The 18,539-nt window shown below is 41.4% G+C and overlaps 1 protein-coding gene across 1 annotated transcript in view; it reads right to left on the reverse strand.

Moving 5' to 3' along the window:
• FNDC1 (fibronectin type III domain containing 1) overlaps nt 1–18,539 on the reverse strand; it is a 65,082-nt gene that overhangs the window by 32,851 nt on the left and 13,692 nt on the right. The window contains exons 2-7 of the mRNA XM_085216956.1: nt 6,336–6,539; nt 4,376–4,474; nt 3,136–3,250; nt 2,633–2,820; nt 2,238–2,345; nt 55–243 (exon numbers count right to left, since the gene is read on the reverse strand). Of these exons, the coding sequence (XP_085073082.1) occupies nt 55–243; nt 2,238–2,345; nt 2,633–2,820; nt 3,136–3,250; nt 4,376–4,474; nt 6,336–6,539 (903 nt within the window). The remainder of the gene's footprint in view (nt 1–54; nt 244–2,237; nt 2,346–2,632; nt 2,821–3,135; nt 3,251–4,375; nt 4,475–6,335; nt 6,540–18,539) is intronic.

Below are 18,539 nucleotides of genomic sequence, written 5' to 3' on the forward strand. Positions count from 1 at the left end.
GAACCAAGACAAGAATAGACAGACTAAGCAATTAGTGACTGACTTGCTGCTTACCTGCTGGGATGGCGACACTGAAGGCTTTAGACTGAGGACCGGGTCCCCTCCTGTTTGCTGCACGAATTTTGAAAATATAGCGCTCCCCAGCCTGCAGACCATCTATTATGGCTGATGTTGTAGCTCCAGAGTAGGTGATGGACTTTGCTCCAAAAGGCTTGAGAGCAGGGGCGTATGAAAGAATGTATTCTGAAATGATTTGGCAGACGGTTGGAAGGAGGAAACTGAAAACAGTCCTGTTTCCAGCGGACAGACTGTATGGGTAGGATGAATTAGAACGTGCATTACTAAAATTAATACACTAGAAATGCACGTCGAGTCAACAGCTGGAGTACAAAGACATGATATATCTACAGATAGGTAAGTTAAATAAGTATTTGTCAATCTTTATAGAAAGATAAAAACAAATCATTTCAATGATCTAATGTCTGAGATGATTTAAGAAATTTGTCTTGTTCTCATCTTTCAGATTAGGATTACAGTGGTACACATGCACCTGCTAGTTGTCTGTAGGAAGGGATAACTGTGGGCATGAAGAGGAGCTTAGCCACATGTAGATTTCCTTGTCTTTTGAAGCCTCTATAAGAGGCCAAAACAGGATTCTGAAAATAATTCCAAATGAATGAGTGAAAAACTCTAAAACTGTAAAACTACTAAGAACATGGAAATTATTTTTTTTCTAAAAATGAGATTGTATTCAGTGCATTAAGAAATAATCCAAGCACGTGTCATCAAAACAAAAAAAAAAGTCATGAATATGGAAACGCATTTGCTGCTTAGACAAAACAAACACCACATGGTATTAGAAGGTATTATGAACTTTGAAATAGATTTTTTGTTTGTTTGTTTTAGAATGCAGAGGAGATGTTTTAATTACAGAAAAACTGGTGTTACTCCTGGTAGCTTTCAAATGGCTACCAGAAGGCAGTTCTTTAATATGTGGTATAAACACATAAAAGGGAAAGACTGCAAAACAAAAGGACAGAAAGACAAAAATCCCTGATTACCATGTGCTATCAAAATGACTATGAAGTGCTAATTCAGTGGTTTCACTTAGCCAGTGTAAATATTATGTGTGCTGTTTATTTAGTTTAAATATAAGGCCTTTCTTGTAATACTTCATAGCCAAGCAAAATGTAATGATACACTAAGTGCATATAAGTGTTCAGCCCACCAGTATACAGGCACCTTTAAAATAGTTCATCTAGTTGAATCGTCTAAAGATCAGCAGCCAAATATGGAAGAAGGGTTACAGGCTGCTCAAAATTACAAGCAGATTTTAAATTTCAGATAATGTCCCTGCATGATCTTATTTTAAAAATAATAATTGTTAGACAGAATTCAGTTCTATTGAAGTAATTGGCAAAACTCCTTCTGAGTTCAAAGAGGAAAGAATTCCAGCATTGCCTGGAAGAATGCATACAGAAAGTCTTTTACAGGGACACAGCACACTTCCCTCCAGGACTGGGACTTTTTAAACCCTGAGATGCTACAGCGCTGATAAGGCACTTCCAGAAACCTGTGTAATTGGAGAACACAATCCCATCAATCAGTGGGAATGAGAGAGGCCAAAAATCCTGCCTATTTCTTTTTGGAGGGAAAAAGGAGAAAAAAATCCAAGAAAGCTTTTTTTTTTTTTTTTAAACATCCCATGAAAGTTAATGGCCACTCACTGACAAATGAGCTTTCCACCCACGTATGACAGTGCTACACTGCACAAGCCTTATGTGTGAAATCTGTTGAAATCTCTGTGCTTGCTTTATAAGCAGAGGCTTTCCTTCTACAATAATCTAGAAATAAAACACAGTACAAACCCACTCACATTCTTGGCAGACACTCAACACTTCCTTAGGTTTTTTGTTTGTTTGTTTGTTTTGCCTGTTACAAATCTTTTGGGAAAAATCCTTCCTGAGCTCCACTGCAACCTGCTTAATGATGAAGAGGTAAGTATGCATGTGTGATACCTCAGGAAGCTCTGTGATATCCTGGGAACAAGGTGATGGCTTCCCAGCAGTGCAGTAGAAAATCTGGGCTGGAAACAAGGATATCTTGCTCGGGTGTGAGCCACTAACAACCAATGGAGTCCCAGCACAGTCAGTAGTTTCAGCTTGCTGAGTAGTGGCAATCTGCTTTTGAGAAGACAAGATCCTATTCAGAGTTACAAACTGAGGATGATGACTTACCTTTGACTTTTCCTTCACTCTCTGGGAGAGCATCCCAGGATGCTGCTACAGAAGTTGGTTTACCCTTCAAGGGCCAAACATCTAAATTTTCAGGTGCACTTGTAGGAGCTGTGAAACAGACAAATAATAAAAAAGGTAATTAAGAAAGCATGACCTACTCGCACTTGCTTTTTGCTCCTTCTTCTCATGGCAGAAATGCCTATATGGTCATTTCAAAGACAAATGCAAAGTACGTACAGAGCTCAGGTCCATGCATGCCCCTATTACATCTCTGTCAGGCTGATGCATCCAAAGAAAGAGGCAAGTCCAAGCTGCTGTGCTGTCCTCTAATATACCCAAACCACCTCTCCCACTCTCATCTCACTGCAGCAGCACTAGATCTTTTCCATACATACCCGCCTCTGGGGTTCGCTGGAAAACAGACACACTCCATTTGCCTTCCTTTTCTCCCTCCAAGATTTGGACAGCAAACTCATACATGGTGTCTGGTGCCAAGTTCTCCACCAGCGCCCGCCGGTTGGACACCTGCTTGTAATCCCACCTTGCTGATTCTCCCTTTTCCCGATAACGAACATTGTACTGTCTGAGATTAGACACACAAGAAAACAAAAGTTCAAACACAAAGCACATTAGCAGAGTGAAAGCAGCAGCCCTCGAGGTCTCAGCCCCATGTTGCTGCCTAGTCCCCATCCCACCGTGGTTTCTCTGCTTACTTTTGCCTCCAGATGGTGAAGCACCCCCTACCAGCCACTGTCACAGAGACACGCAAATTCCTGTGCCCTAAGTGAAACTGCTCCCATTACCAACTGTTACTAAATAAATACAGAACTAATCAGTACTGCACTGTCAGCATTTCACCTCCAGCACCTATTCAGAAAAGGACACATGGGCTAACTACCTATTTGCTGCAACCTTCTGCTTTTCATATTGTTGGTCCGTCCAAGCAACAAGCACAGACTGAGAGGACATCACTCGAACAGTTATGTCCTGCACCACCTCCACCTCTTCTTCCTCTGAAATGAGAAAATAAAATGGCACATCAATAACAAGAATAGTGGAGATCTCATTTAAAAAAAAAAAAAAAAAAGACCCCAGTAATTTATGCTATAATAGGTAGACAGCATGGATGCATAGCAAAGACAGGGGTAGTGAAAAAGCAAGTGCATTTGCTTACAGGACCTGAGTACTCATATATTCTGCAGCTCTTTAATATTGTGCTCAAGCAAGCAGCTGCAAAGCACACTTCACTTCTTTCAAATGGGTTTTCAACGCAGCTGGTTCTCAGAGAATACAAGATTTTCCAATGTAAACAAACTCTCCTGCACAGTGGCAAAGAGTTCTCATCTACTACTCAAAATGGCTTAGAGGACCTATCCACAAAGAACACACGTTTTTTACTACCTCTCATGATGGCAGTATCTCATAAACAAGCCACAGAAGTGGAAATCTCTGCCTGTCTCCTGAAAGTGGTTGCTCGCAATGGGAGCATGTGAAAGGAGAAACTAAGCGTGAGAAGTGGATGGCAACACCTCCACAGAGAAGATGGGATTTTAATAAGACACAGCTCCCAGTTCTGACAGAGGTATTTTCCATCACCATCAAAATACTTGAAACAAATCCATCCACTCTACACTGTTCTAATCATAATGCAAGGGAGCAAGAAGGCGGCATAGGCAAGGAGATGACTCAGAAATTCACTCATCCTTTTTGATCCCATCTACAGGATATGTAATACTTTCCCTCGAAAGGAAAGTGAACACTTTCCTATGCCTTTGCTGACTAGGCTTACTGGAAATCAACTCTGCAGAAAACAAGGCAGAGGTATGACAAGAAGGCATCTAGTTGTGGAGGTGCTGGCTTCCATTTAATCAAGCCTTCTCATGGGGTTATTGCAGTTTGCAATGTTTGCCAATAGCTACAGCAGAGGAGATTAAAAAATAAAGAAAAACCAAAAACTCAACCATATTATGGGATTCTATTTTTTTATTAATACTGCTAGAGACACAGAAGCAAATACAACCACCAAGCACTTTAACCCGCATAGAAAAACCTATCTCTTTCATTTGCAGTCAAGAAACACAAATCTCATTTCATTCAAATGTTTCCAGGAATTGACAGTTGATGTGAAAGAAACATACCTATGACTTTCCTTTTAGTTAAAGATGACCTATAGACAGGTTGACTGCGTCCTTGGGTACTTCGTGATGGCAAAGAAACCACGTGAACTGATTCAGAGGCTGTATATAGGAGGGAAAAACAGACTTTTCTGTAAACTTGACAATTGTAAAAAAAAAAAAACAACAAACATCTTTACAGGCAAAAAATCCATTTTATTCTTTCTTAAGATACGAAAGGATACATAATTTATTTGGATTCATATAATTTACTTCATAAGTTTCAGAATGCATACGGTAAGATCAATAAAGTTGGTACTAGAAGCAGGAAAGCAAATTATTAACATGAAAAAAACACATTACAAGATTTCTATACTCTAGCCTTGAGTTTCTCTCCTGAGAATTTGATTATTTAAAAAACATTTGTTCTCCATCTTGAAAAAACTGTAGTACAAAAGAATGCAAACAAGATGGTTAAAACCACGTTACATAGAATTTCTCATCAAGATGCACTATGATACCGAATTCCCTTTAAATCCATGGCCGAAAAAAAAAAGATAAAACAAAAACCCACAATACATAACACCTAGAGACAACCTCAGCCTGAAGAAACATAGAGTAAGGATGAAAGTGTAAGAAACAGAAGCAGCAGCAGCAAACACAGCAGCCAAGCACTACAGAGAAACTCGGACCAGAAGAGAACTGGATTGCCAACACAACATTTGCACAGATGTGGAAGAACTTCCAGCTACAGTGAGTCTCTTTCCAGAGCTGGTCTTGGCAGAAAGATGAAAAGTGAAGAGAAGGGATGAGAATAATTAGGAGATCCCAGCTAGGAAAGGCTGTGAAACCCTGGAATAACTGATAAAAGTGACCTAGTAGTTCTCTCTCCTTGGATAAACCAACATAAATATGTTCTTTTTGTACTAAGCCTACAAAACAAAAGAGGAAACAGATATTTAGATTACAACGCCAGGAATTCTGGCAGTCATATGTGATTTTTGAACCATCACCAGTCTTGTAATCCAAGACCAAACTGTCTGTGGGACAGGCTTTCAATATACAGGAGAGATTAAGAATTTTAACCTTAAGCAAATGCATCCAAGCAGTAAAGAGCAGATAAAACTTCCAAGAAGGTTAAAGTGAGAGCCATGAGTGTAGACCTTGAGCCCACTCAAGGCAGAGAGCTTACAGGACAAAGAAAGGTAAGAGGAGAATGACACAACACAAAAAGAAATGCCCTGCCTATAGAGAAACAAAATTGCTGCAAACCCCATTGATACAGCGAGCTGGAAGTCCTTTAGGTCAAGAGCATGTGACCTAATGAAGGAACACAAATCATCGCAATATGGCAGGACAGGACAGGAACCACAGCAGAGGCCAACCTGACACACACACAACAGTAGTGGCCAGAACCTCTCTAAGAAATTAGTGAGAACATGGGCACATGAGGGTAACACTCCAGTATGGGGACCGTGAAACAGTTTTACTAGTAAACATGGATACCTTTAATTTGTTTTTTATCCACTGGTCTGAAATAATGCAGGGGCAGGGGCACAATTTTTAAGAAGTGAAGAAGAAACAGTGGATTTGAGAGGTGCCCCCTCACCATGTGAGGAGATTCTGAGCTATGCTTCTTCTTCACTGCCCTCCCTCTGCTATTCACACAGGTAACTTACACATGGTCTCCTTTTAATATATTTTATTATGCTTTCCAGCTTGGTAATCGCATTTTCATGTAACATCAAACATACTTACAGCAAACATTTTCATTTATAAGAGGAAATAATTCTGATGGCTACAATAACATGATCTATGGCCACGTAGCAGCAACAGACAATTACAAAAGATTGCTTTTTGCCAGGAGAACAGCCTTGTCAGATACGGCAAGAGAAACCAAAGACAGAACGAATTGATGGGGTCACTGCCAAGGGCAGTCTGGCAGCAGTTCTCCCTCAGGTGGTATCATAAAAATCTGGCTTACCAAGTTTTCTTGCTTCCTGGTTTTGCCGTTCTTGCGGCAGCGGAGCATAGCTCATCCTTCGGCTGCTCTCTCCATACCCACGGATCTGCGATCTGCTGCGTGGACCCCTGAAGCCAGCTCCGTAAGGAGGCCTCCACCGAAAAGAAAACCTGCCATCTGGAGACTGGGCACGAGCTCTCAGGGGTCTGCTTGGCATGTCCTTCTCTTCAGAAAATAAGCAAACACACACAAACCCCACCACAGTTATTAAAAAGCATATGACATATATAGCAGCCCACATACATCTGTTGCAAGCACACATATTAAATAACATCAGAACAAAGAATATAATTTTATAGTTTTTTAATTTTGCTCTAAAACCCCAATGCAGAAAGAAGGTTTGCTAGCAGGATACACAATATTCCACAATTTCTTTTCTCAGGCACTTCAGACAGAGTGGTACAGCACACCCAAAGTGAAAACACACTGTAGTACAAGAACTGCTGCCAGAAACCAGGATTGTCTTGCAGCTTTCCTGTTGAATCTCTCCCCCTTTTTTTTATAAATCCCCTTTCCATAGTTCAGGCACACAAGAACATTATTTTTCTGGCAAGTGCTAAAGGTCAGTGTAAAATGAAGCACAGAACAATTTCACTATTTTTAAACTTTCAGAAAGCAATCTACATTAAAAGCAGGTTCTCTTCTCCTAAATCTCTCACTAATGGTTCTGCTCACTTAACAGCCTCGCATTTAACAGGTCTGTTCTACAAATGCCTCCACTTGACTTCACAAACTCCCACTACACGACACTTGAGCGTTCTGCACTGTAACAGGTACTTCATGCAAGCCATTTGGCAAGTTAGCAGTGCTCTTTTAAGAAGCAGCTATAAAGCAAGCATTCCTCAAACAGCTAGTTTGCTTGTACTCAAACCCTCTCACCCAATGGCTAAGCCAGCTACTGTAACTACAGAAAAGCCAGAACAAAAGCCTGGGACTGTACCAGCAGCCAGCTGCAGAGACCTGGGCAGACATCAGTGCACTGAAGTACCCCCTGCCAGAGCAGCAGTGAAATCCTCTTTCCAGCACCAGCTTGGGAGCTCCTACTTATTTTCAGTTATGTTACCTGAACTGTGTATCAATGCCCCCATGTCCCCACATAAACCAAAAGCAGATTCTTTGCAATGTTCCTGCTCAGTGATACATCTAAAACCAAACTCCTGATCTGCTGACAAAGTTTCACCTTCTCACAGTCTACCAATAAACTTTTATTCTATTAATTTATTCTTTGGAAAGGACCATAGTGACTCTCAAAGCTGTTTGCAGAGCTCTCTTTGAAACCTCTAAGAAATGCAAGATTTCAGTGCTGAACAGGTATATAACGCATGCAGAGAACACACACTCCCAGGGAACTATGCTATTGCCTGAAACACTGGGCAGCAGCTCAGCACAGCAAACTTCTCTGCTACTTTTATTTCACCTACAGAAAGACAAGGTCATCACTTTAAACACACAGACTTAACTGTGCCTCCCTGGTAGCTGCTTGTCACCAGTCCAACAAAATGAAGCAGCTATAAACCCAGATTAATCAGCCAATTAAATCAGTACAATAAAGAGAATTGCTTTCATGAGACTCTCCAGTCACTTTTCAAGGAATGTTCAGTCACACATGCTGTTAAACACCTGCTCCCACAGAGTTTATTCTTCTTGCTCTCCTGCAGTTGCTGAGCACAGATTTCAGAAGCTCACCAGTCATTGATCATGCAGGCAGAAGTCTTCAATTACAGCATCACCATGGAGAAACAAAAGACAGCAAAATCCAAGTTGGAAGGAAGCCTCAGAGGTGGCCTGTCTAATAGGAGCCAGACCACCTCCAACACTGAGCAAGGCCAGCTAAGTCTTCAAAACTCTGTGGACAGAGTTCACAGTCTCCCTTTTGGCCCACTCCTGTGCTGCACCAGCTGCCTAGAGGGAAAGTTTTCCCAAATGTCCCACCCAAACTGCAACCTGTGGCTGCTCACACAGCCTAACAGCACCAAACAGCAGCTTTCTTGTAGCCCTGGTTTAAGCAGTGGCTGGCTGCTGTGGGATATCCCCCACCTTCCTCTTGACCAGACCAGGCAAGCCCCACTCCCACAGCCTCTACTAGCAGCCCACGTGCAGCTGGCAGCCATAACCTCTTAAATCTCAGCATCCGTCCTGAGCCCCATCCTTGGAAGTATTCAAGCCCAGGCTGGATGGGAGCCTGGACAGCCTGATCTGGTAGGTCACAGCCCTGTCCACGGCAGTTGGAGCATAATGATCTTTAAGGTCCCTTCCAACCTGAGCCATTCTATGATTCTATGAACTGGGTCCGATTGGACAGCCGTTGTGGCTGTCCAGCTCTGGCCAGAAGGCAATGATAAAAGCCCAGGTTTCTTCTCAGCAGTCCTGAACGCTGCTGAGAACTGAGAGCCTGCTGGTGTGGAGAGCAGGGAGCGACACTGGAGTGCATCAGCTCTGCTTCACCAGTCAAAAGCCATGGCTTCCAACTGGAATTAAAACAGAGAACTGTAAGTGAAGAAGGATTCAAAATAAACTAGCCTAGCCAGAAAGTCATATGGCAAGAATTCAATTTAAAACAAATGTGGCTTTAAGCAAAGAGAATTTTACCGGCACTGATGTTGAGTGAAGGAGATCAGCTGAGGTTTTAAAACCAGTGCTTCCTAAGGGTTCAGTTACTTTCCTCATTGTAGCACAACATTTACTGCCCATTGCTTCTATTTTGCTAGTTAGCTTCACTCTTATTATTCTTCTCTCATTACAGTTTGACCAACAGGAAAGCATCCATGACAGAGCTATCAAAGAACTGTTTAGATAGTTCTGATGGTAAACGTGGAACCACCAAAACCAGTATTTTTATGTGAAGTATGTGTCCAGCTAGGCAAGGAGGTTCTTTCTCATTAAGAACAAAGAGCAGCAGAATGAAACTTCTCCGTGCTGCTGCAGCCCATGGCCTGGGAGCCATCGGCCTCATCCAGAACATGGTGAAAGCCCTGACCTTGGACACAGAAAAAGACTGCTTCATCTTATATAAGCACCTGCAAGCTTGCTGTCCCAAAGGGCTCAATTGCATCACAAAGCTGGACTCTCCACTCTCCACCAGTCAGGCCATTTCCCACTCAGTAAGTCCTCACAGACAGCAAATCACTGCTTTCTGCTGTCACATCCTCTGTATCTGTGCACTCTCCTGCAATTCAGTTCCCAAAGTAGTGATTCCTGTGGGGAGCCTCAACTCCTCAGGAACAGTCTTAAACAGCTCACAGTTCACGAAAAAAGAAAGGTCAAAGCACTACAAAGGTCAAATCCCATGACCTTCTTCTGTCACTAGGATCCAGGTGCTGGATGTGCACGTGGAAATGTCAAGACTTGGATTTATGAGAGTATGCAGTTTGTTTATTTGCCTTGCTGAGCTAAAGAAAACAAAAGAAAGCAAAACCTTTTGGGAAAAAAAAAAATAAGGCATTGTTTTCAGTCATACACTAAGAGAGACAAGAACAGGTACAAGAAATGGGGTTTGAAGAGGAGAGGCTGAAATGATGAAGAACCAGGGAAGTAACTGCTTTATAACAATATTAAATATTATAATAATACTAAAGGCAACATGGAAATATGAATACAAATGGAAATTTGGTGTAAACTGGGAAGAAACAGTGCTGAAATTGAGAAAAGGACAAGAGAGAAGTATGGATGGAAATGAGAGATGGATGACTATAAAATGGATCCACTGGGGTGATGCTGGGCTTCATCTACCTTCAACCAGACTTTGTACAAATTCTCTAGCTTCTTCCAAACAGGTTAATGTGACAATAAGAACTAGTTCACTTAAACACAAAAATCCAACAGGTATGCAAGTACAACAAATGGTAAAGAGATCAGTAAATTAAACCTCTTCCTGCAGATGGGAGAAAAGATGCATTGGATTACAACTGGGAGTTTTCATTTCCAGCGATGCAGAAAGTAGTACATTTACCAAGAGGAGATCCAAACACACAGAAACTCCCATATCTTGCTCGCTACCTGGCATAACATATCCCCATGTTGTAGGATGGATGCTTTGCACTGTTGCTCACTCCCAACATTAATACTACAGGTCCATCCATGCCTGGTGAGTCATTCCCAGATAGATGGGCTTTTTAAAATGGACTTCCTAAAACGGACAGTGAGAGCAATCAATTTTAGGGTCCCTGAGAGTGGGGGCATTTCCACCACTTCCTTGGATTGCCTATAGGCTGATCCAGCCAGGCATCTCTCTTTGTCTTTTACAGTAGTCTAAACATAAGCAAGTTGCTTGAATCCTCAGTGGAAGATAACTCCAAAGGGTCCAAAGACAAGATTTCAGATCAATGTGAAAACTGAACAACTGACAGCTGTGACAGTGCTTGTGACTTCTCCTATGAGACACAGTAGATCCTGCATTTATAAAAGCACACAAGCCTGCCATTATTGTTCCCCAGTTAATACCTACTCTGGCACACCAGGAATACAACTCGATTTCAGCAAACTCTTGATGAGGCTCAAAAACCATAGCAATGAAAAGACTAACACTGCAAATGCATACACTTGCCCATCTCCCCAATACTTGTGCCTGCAAATACGACCAGGCTTATTGCCTGAAAATTGATTTAACAGTTTTGTGGACCTCCATTCTGGGCAAACTATAAAGATTAACTACTAACCATCTTAAGACCTCATCTGAAGTTCTATCTGCAATTAAAACAAAATCAAGTCCTTTTCTACATTCAGGAAAATAGGAACAAATGACTCCACTGTGCTGTCTTCAGTGTAGAAATATTAGCTACAGCTGCAGGAATTTGTATATTGTATCTTGGACCCAAAAATGCAGGGCTGATTAAAGCCCTGGTACTGACTTATCATAGTTGAAGCATTCACTAGTTTTGCCAAAGTTTCTGTGTGTGTCAGGACTGTGGGAGAACATTTTAGAAATGATGTAAGCCCAGAGTTTGAGGTCTAAGTCGAGGATAAAACATCCTCTAAACAACCACACAAGAAGGCAGCTTGCATTTGCCAAATCACACAGATTCTTCAGAAGGCCTCATCAATTATCGAGCAATGGAAAAACAGATTAGCTCCAGATGAAAAGGAAAGTACTGACCCCTAGTAATCAATCTGTAACTGTGGGGAAAAAATATCCCAAGCAATTCAAACCAATTAGAATATGAATGTAAAAAGTAGCTGAAATCTGAGGACACCAAAAAAATAAAAAAAATCAAAAAATTGGGCGCTGTTAATTTACCACCACAAATCTAAGTGCAAAATGTTTGCTTTTGCCTTTCGCAGTCAGCAAGAACTTTTCTGCATTTTCTCTCCATATGTCATTACTTTCAGCCCTGGAAAACTGGACCTATAAAATGTGTTCCGCTGCAGAGAGAACACGTATTTGGCAGAGATGGTAGACAACATTCATACAGTCTATAAACATCTACCAATCTTTTCATTCCAGGCAGAAGTTTGGAAAGCTAAGCACAGTGACCCAAACTAGCAAACTAACAGATTGAAAAGAGACATTGCTTGGAGATAATGAGCTCATCAAATGCACGTATTAGCAAAGACCAAAAATGCCATCTGGGAAGGAAATCCTGATGTGGACAGCTCTGCTAAAAATCATCATGTCTGCACTGTAACAGCAAGCTGGTGGAATTTTTTATAGATAGAAAGATATTTAATATTTTAGCTTTTCAGATAAGGCTGATTGATTCTGTTCCCCTCAATTTGAGACCAGTGCTCCTTTACTAAAAAAAATAAAAAATAAAACAAGGAAGACTAAATAAAATGTGCCAAACTGCTCAGTTCATTCACCCTCCTGAAAGAGTGGATCCTTGTCTTAAGAAGTCCTTAGCTGCTCCCTGAGCACAATCAATTGTCCTCTGAGATAATAACACTGCACCACTGCCAAATTGCAAGAGCTATCCAGTTTCAGAGCTCAGCAATTCAGTTTATAAACGCCCTACAGTTTCCCTCCCAAGACCCACCACCAATGCTAGAAACCAGCTATGGTTACTACATCTCTAAGATAATTCGTTAGGATATAACGCTGTTGTATACCATGTGCTTCTAAGTGTTCAAGCCCTGCCATTGTGGAGGAGAAGACATAATTGTATCAGTTGTACTTGTATAAAAAAAAAAATTGACAGAAAACAAACAGAAAAGAGAGGCACTATATTTTGATTCTTTAGTTGGCAGCTCTAAAATGAATTCCATTTGTGAGGCAAAACTCTTCATAAAACATCAGCACTCTATAGCTTATTATATCAACCTCTCCTCAATGCTGAGAAATGTACATTTGGTGACACTTAAGTCTGTAATGTGTGGCAAATGCAGCCACAGAAGGCACCAGGAAAGCCAAAGAGTGTTCATGCACCAAGGCCTGTATCACAGCCAGACCTCTGCCAGGAAAAGAGCTTATTGTTTTCAAAAATGCTTTGCAACATGATCTCCTATCATTTCTTCATGCCCGCAATGGGTGTTGTTTTCCACATGGCTCTCCATAGTCCTCCAGCAGGTAAACCACTTAATGCACTGGTATTAAGGGCTGGGATAATTTGGATACATCATTTCATTTTTCCATCCAATTTGAAATAGAGTATGAATCTGAAAAAGGAGAAAGCAAAACTTCAGTAGCAGAGCCAAGCATCTAAAGTTCTACAATTCTTTGTGTAGCTCAAGGCTTTCTATCCAGCAGCAAAAGAAAAGCCGCATTTTACCATCACTGAGAGGCAGCGTAGAAAGCACAGCTACCTTCCTCATCCAGCAATCTGTGCAGGGGCAGCTGCTTTGTTCTCTGCTTTCACATCCTCTCGATGTTACTTATCTTCACACAGCTATCCCAAAGCCACATCAGCAGAAAAGAAGAGAACAGACAAAATAATACAGGAAGACATTTGTTTTCTACCCAAAAATTAATGCACCGTGTCACTTTGGCAGAATACTAATGGATTTTTCCTTTTTTTTTTTTTTCTTGAGCTGATAGCTTGATCCAAGGTTCATTGAGAAAATAGGAGCAATTCCACTAGCTTCATCGAGGGCTGGACTGGGGCCATGCTGAGCGGAGTTCACTCCTCAAAGATATTTCCTGCAGTCGGTGAGCCAGCTCTTGCAGTGCTGATGTGGCCCTCTGAATTGAGATGTGCCGCCTGCTCCAACTGCACAAGACCTTGTCCTTGACTTACTTTCGCTCAGTCATATCACACAGCATGGCACTAACTCTAGCAGGGCTCTTCCTAGCATTGAGGCACTTTAACGCATAGAAAAGTGGAAGTATCCAATTAGAGAAAATAGGATTGAAATGGAAGCCCAAATCCAGCCTCAGGCTTACTTTGAAGTAGGCACCATCAACCTTGACCCTGCATGGACTGATTAGTTTATTTAATGCCGCTAATTCATATGCTCAGCATCAGATCTCCTCCTGGAAATAAGCCAAACAGTTAAAGTCGCAGAGGCAAGTGACACACAAATCCTTTGTTGCACACAGAAAATTCATTCAACACATTTCCACACACACAGGCTTGGCCATGGAAAGCAGGGACTAGAACACATTAGTTCTAGCAAAGCACAATAGAAAGTGTGCCATAATTCACCAGGCTCCAGCAAGGAGTTTTGGGCAGAGGACCAGTATCCAACGGTAATGTTTGATTTATGCAGAGCTATTTATTATACATCCGTAGAAGAGTTACCTAGCATCCAGGAGACATTCCTTAAATTGACAGCATTAACAGAAGTTTCCAGGGCTCTCTCAGAAGAGCCCTCTGAATGCCAAGTAAAGTAGGACTTTGCAATTTGCAAACTCAACAACATGCTTCTATGTGTTTAACAGACAAATTACAACTTAAGAACAGCAGAGAGCAAGTTACTGAAGGCTTCAGTTGAGGCATCTCCAGTGACCAAATCACAAAGGCCAACTTCCTCTGGTAAAATCCCAAAACCCTGTAAGGGTCGCAAAAATCACACCACAGCCCTGCCTTGGTCTGCATGTGCCCACCAGGCAGGGCCACTTCCTCAGCAGCCCCAGGAGTGAGGGCTGGGAGAGCAGAGGGAAGGACTGGAAGGAAAGGGGAATACATGCACACACACCCCACATTGCATTCAGAGCAGAGGGGTTTAAGAGAATGAGAAGCACGTCTACCATTGAAGAAGGAAAGAAAAGGGGCTGCAAGTTTATTTCAAAATACTTTCCAATTTGGACCCCTTTCCACATCCTTACCATTAGATCCGTTCACTTATGTGAGCAATCATGTTCAGAGTCAGAATCTGAGTCCAGCTCTGCAAGCTTCACATCTCCCTTATCAAAAAGTTGCACTACAGTGAGACATTCTCTTCTTGGCTCTCTATCAATCAGTAAATTTGGAAGAAAAGGCAGAAGATTTGTGAGTGGCACAACTCTGTGTGACATGACATCCACGCAGATGACAGCTTCATTCCTGCTTTCTCCAAGGAATCCAAAATGACAGATGTACATACTTTTACTATGGTAGCATCCACCAGCAAAAACCATTCCAAACGCTGTTCCAGACTATGAAAAAGAGCCAAGTCCATAAATCGCATTATTAATAACATTTATTTTGAGTTGACTTTTTACTGAACTAACCACAAAGCAGACTTCCACGAGTTCTGCTGTGAGAGCAGTGCTAAGCTGTTCTGATACAGGATGAACACTCCCAGCTCGTCTGGGAAAGACTTCAGCACCACTGTGCAGATAAGACTGCAACTTTAACTTGGAGTTTCCTGAATTCAAAACTTTCAACACCAACATTATGAAGAATGAGGTACGCATATAATAATAAAGACATTCAAGTAATAAGCATGTGTTTGCTAGTTTAACATTTCCCTGTGGTAATATACATGGATACAAATTGCAGATATACCTATATGCACTGACAAAATTTATAATACACACTGAAAGATTTAAAAAGACATCACAAAGAAATAAACATGAAACGAAGAATACCATGCAAAGCAGCAGCATTGTCGTTGCTCCCATATTGACCAAAGTAACAACACAAAACCATTAAAAAAAATAATAAATAAAAATAAGTGAAACTCTGGTTGTATTAGTTGGAGATTATTCTAATCTGCAGTGCAATTAAACCTTGCTGCTGTAAAACTGTGTTCTACAGTCAGTCACTATGTTTTAAGAGGGATACAGGTCCACCAAAGAAACATAAAGATGTTAAGAGATCTAAAATGTGACCTCAGAGCTAGAAGAAACAAGAAACATCACAGTGCCTGGGGAATGAGGCATTAAGTGCTGTCTCTGAAAATAAAGGGCCAAATTGCAGCTGGAATTCCCCTAAGGAACACCTGCAAAACCTCCACAAGGGGCACTTCCTATTGAACATCTGTATTTTCTGAGAAATTATCAGTAGTCCCCTATTCAATACAATACTCTATTAGATTTTTTATTTTTTTTTTAAGTCAATGCAATATATTCAGGGAGGTTTTTCTTTTTTTTTTTTTTTTAATGGATGCAAAAATATGTTTCCTTCTCAGTTGCTTGATTCCCTATTATCTACTGATAACAAGACCCACAGATAAATAGGTAGCTCCGACCAGATGGCTTGAACCATCAACACAGAAGATGGAGAAGCTTCAGTCGCCATTTGGAGCATACCCTTTTGGAAGGGATTGCCTACAAAGATCCCAAGACAAAACCAATGTTATACCAAGCAAAGAAATGCAGCAATGGATTAAAGCTCACCTCTGATTACCTGAAGAATGACAACTACAAAAGGCATTGACAACATCTCAGAAACTACCAACAAGGCAATGGGGTAAAAACATAGCAGATGGCAGTCTGACAAGCACTTAAAAGTATCTCTCTTTGATTTCTTTCATTCAAGACTTCACCCAAAGCTCTTCAGTGCTCTTCAAGCTGAGACCTTGGTAGCACACAGCTTATTTTGTAAGCTACTCCCACTCTGGAAGGAGAGGAGGAGACAGCAAATCATTGCTCCTTCCCATTCATGGTGCAGATAAAAAAAAAAAACTCATTCCAACAGTCCAGCGAAGCTGAGCAGGAGAGTCCTGGCCTCCCTTGGCTGCAAGGGTCAGGCCCCAGGCCTTCCTACTGCAACACACACAAAGCGGGCTGCCTGGACTCCAGAGCATATGGTTTACATCAAGCCACTGTTTCAGTTCCTGGAGAACTATGGCAACTGCTTGACTCAGCAGCCATGTCTGGGATTATAAAACATGAAACCCTTTCCAATACCAGGCCTACTGAAAATTTCCAGGTGCTGAGCATGAGATGGAGATGGATGTAGCACAGACTGTAAAATCAGGTATGATATGTAGAACTGTAACCCATCTGCAGTAAAATCTTCAATTGCGAAAAGAAAATGGAGCAACGTTTAGAGAATAATGTATGTCATAAAAACTTTAATTATTCTCAACTCCCTAATAGACAAGAAATAGAAAAAGCTGAACATTTGGCAGAACCATTTCCGAAGTGTTTTTAAAACCAGCTACTTCAAAAGCAGTACCGGAAAGTGGCTTTTAAATCCATCACTCAAGTCATGTCTTTGTCCAGATACATCTCCTCCACCTGCTGTTTAACGCACATTGGTATTATTCTGTTTTCCATCCTAGAACCTTTCTAAGTTTGACTATGGATTCTCTTCAATGCATCCTTTATGGTTGTAATATTATTAGCTTGTTTACATTTGAAGTTCTTCACTTGGCAAAAGTAATCTTTATTTCTAGTATATCATTCTCTTTGATATGGTTCAACCATCTCAGCCAGAAGCACCATCAGAATGACTAAGAAGGTAAGAATTCCTTCTCTCCACAGAGGACAGAGCCACAAATTCAACATCAACTGTTCTTTGCGAGTGTGGTGAACCATCAAAGAGTACAAATCTAATAGGTGTTACCATCAACAGAACTAGGCTTATGACCTTCAAGTTTTTGATAGCAATTAAATTTCAAATCTCTAGCCAAGCAAGTTTCAATTGTATATGCAAGTATGCTTTTAATCTTTGTTTACTGACTTAGTTTAACCTTTTTCAGGCTTTAAAAGAGAAGCAGGTAAGGAGTTTCTGAACTCTATGGTACTCTAAGTTTGACTCGATATTCCCTGACCTCAGGGAGGGAACCTCTCCTTTATCACAGCTGTCACGGGAAATTAGGTTTGCAAAAAGTGGAACTCACTGATTAAAAGAAAAGTTGGCAATAGACCTGATAAAGCCATCAATTCCACCTGATTCTCCCAAGTACATCCTTTCAGTTGCCCATCCTTCCAAAGGAAGGAATTTGGTGCTTCTCATCTGCCATGCACCTGAGGTTTCCCATTGCTGACCCTGCACTGCTCCTCAAGACTGCTGGCTGATTCAGCTGGGGGCTCTGATGACTCTCAGACTCAACCAGATGGGCAAGAAATTCACACTTCTAGGCTTCAGTGTACATCCAACTGCAGAATGAGCACAAATATCAACTTACAAGCTCTGTTTCTGCGATAAATTAGAGCCTAAAGGTGCTCTAAGTGGTGAGGTCTGAATTTAATCTGACAGCAACAGAAACATGTCAGAAGCAAAGAATAAAGACAATAGAGTTTGTTTTCTTCTAGATTCTCTTTTTACAAGCTGTTTCCTAGCTCTAGTCAGAAATTCATTGACAGCCAGGAGACCTGCTGGAGGAAATCAGAACATGAATCCACATCAAGCTTCTCGTGCCATGGCAGGAGATTGTCTGGAACAAAAAGAGCTGTTTCAAAGCTTGTGTCATTCTACACTGTGGACATGACTCTAGTCTGCACATTATTTACACATTTGATCCATGGTGATTTTCATAATCACATTCCCCTGTTACTTAAACCTGACAGTAAGTTAACTTCAGTATCTAAACAGTCTAAAATGAAGTATCATAGAATGGCTTAATTTGGAAGGGACATTAAAGATCTTCTAGTTCCAACCCCCTACCATAGGCGGGGCTGCCACCCACTGGATCAGGCTGCCCAGGGACTCATCCAACCTGGCCCTGAATGCCTCCGGAGATGAGGCATCCACAACCTCTCTGGGCAACCTGTTCCAGCACCTCACCACCCTCTGAGTAAACAATTTCCTCCTAACATCTAACCTAAATCTTCCCTCACTAGCTTAAAACCATTCTCCCTTGTCCTATCACTGTCAGACTGCATAAAGAAAATTGGACACCCTCCTGCTTGAATGCTTCGTT

The sequence above is a fragment of the Meleagris gallopavo genome, chromosome 2 (assembly GCF_905368555.1).
Source record: "Meleagris gallopavo chromosome 2, MGAL_WU_HG_1.1, whole genome shotgun sequence".
NCBI lineage: Eukaryota > Metazoa > Chordata > Aves > Galliformes > Phasianidae > Meleagris > Meleagris gallopavo.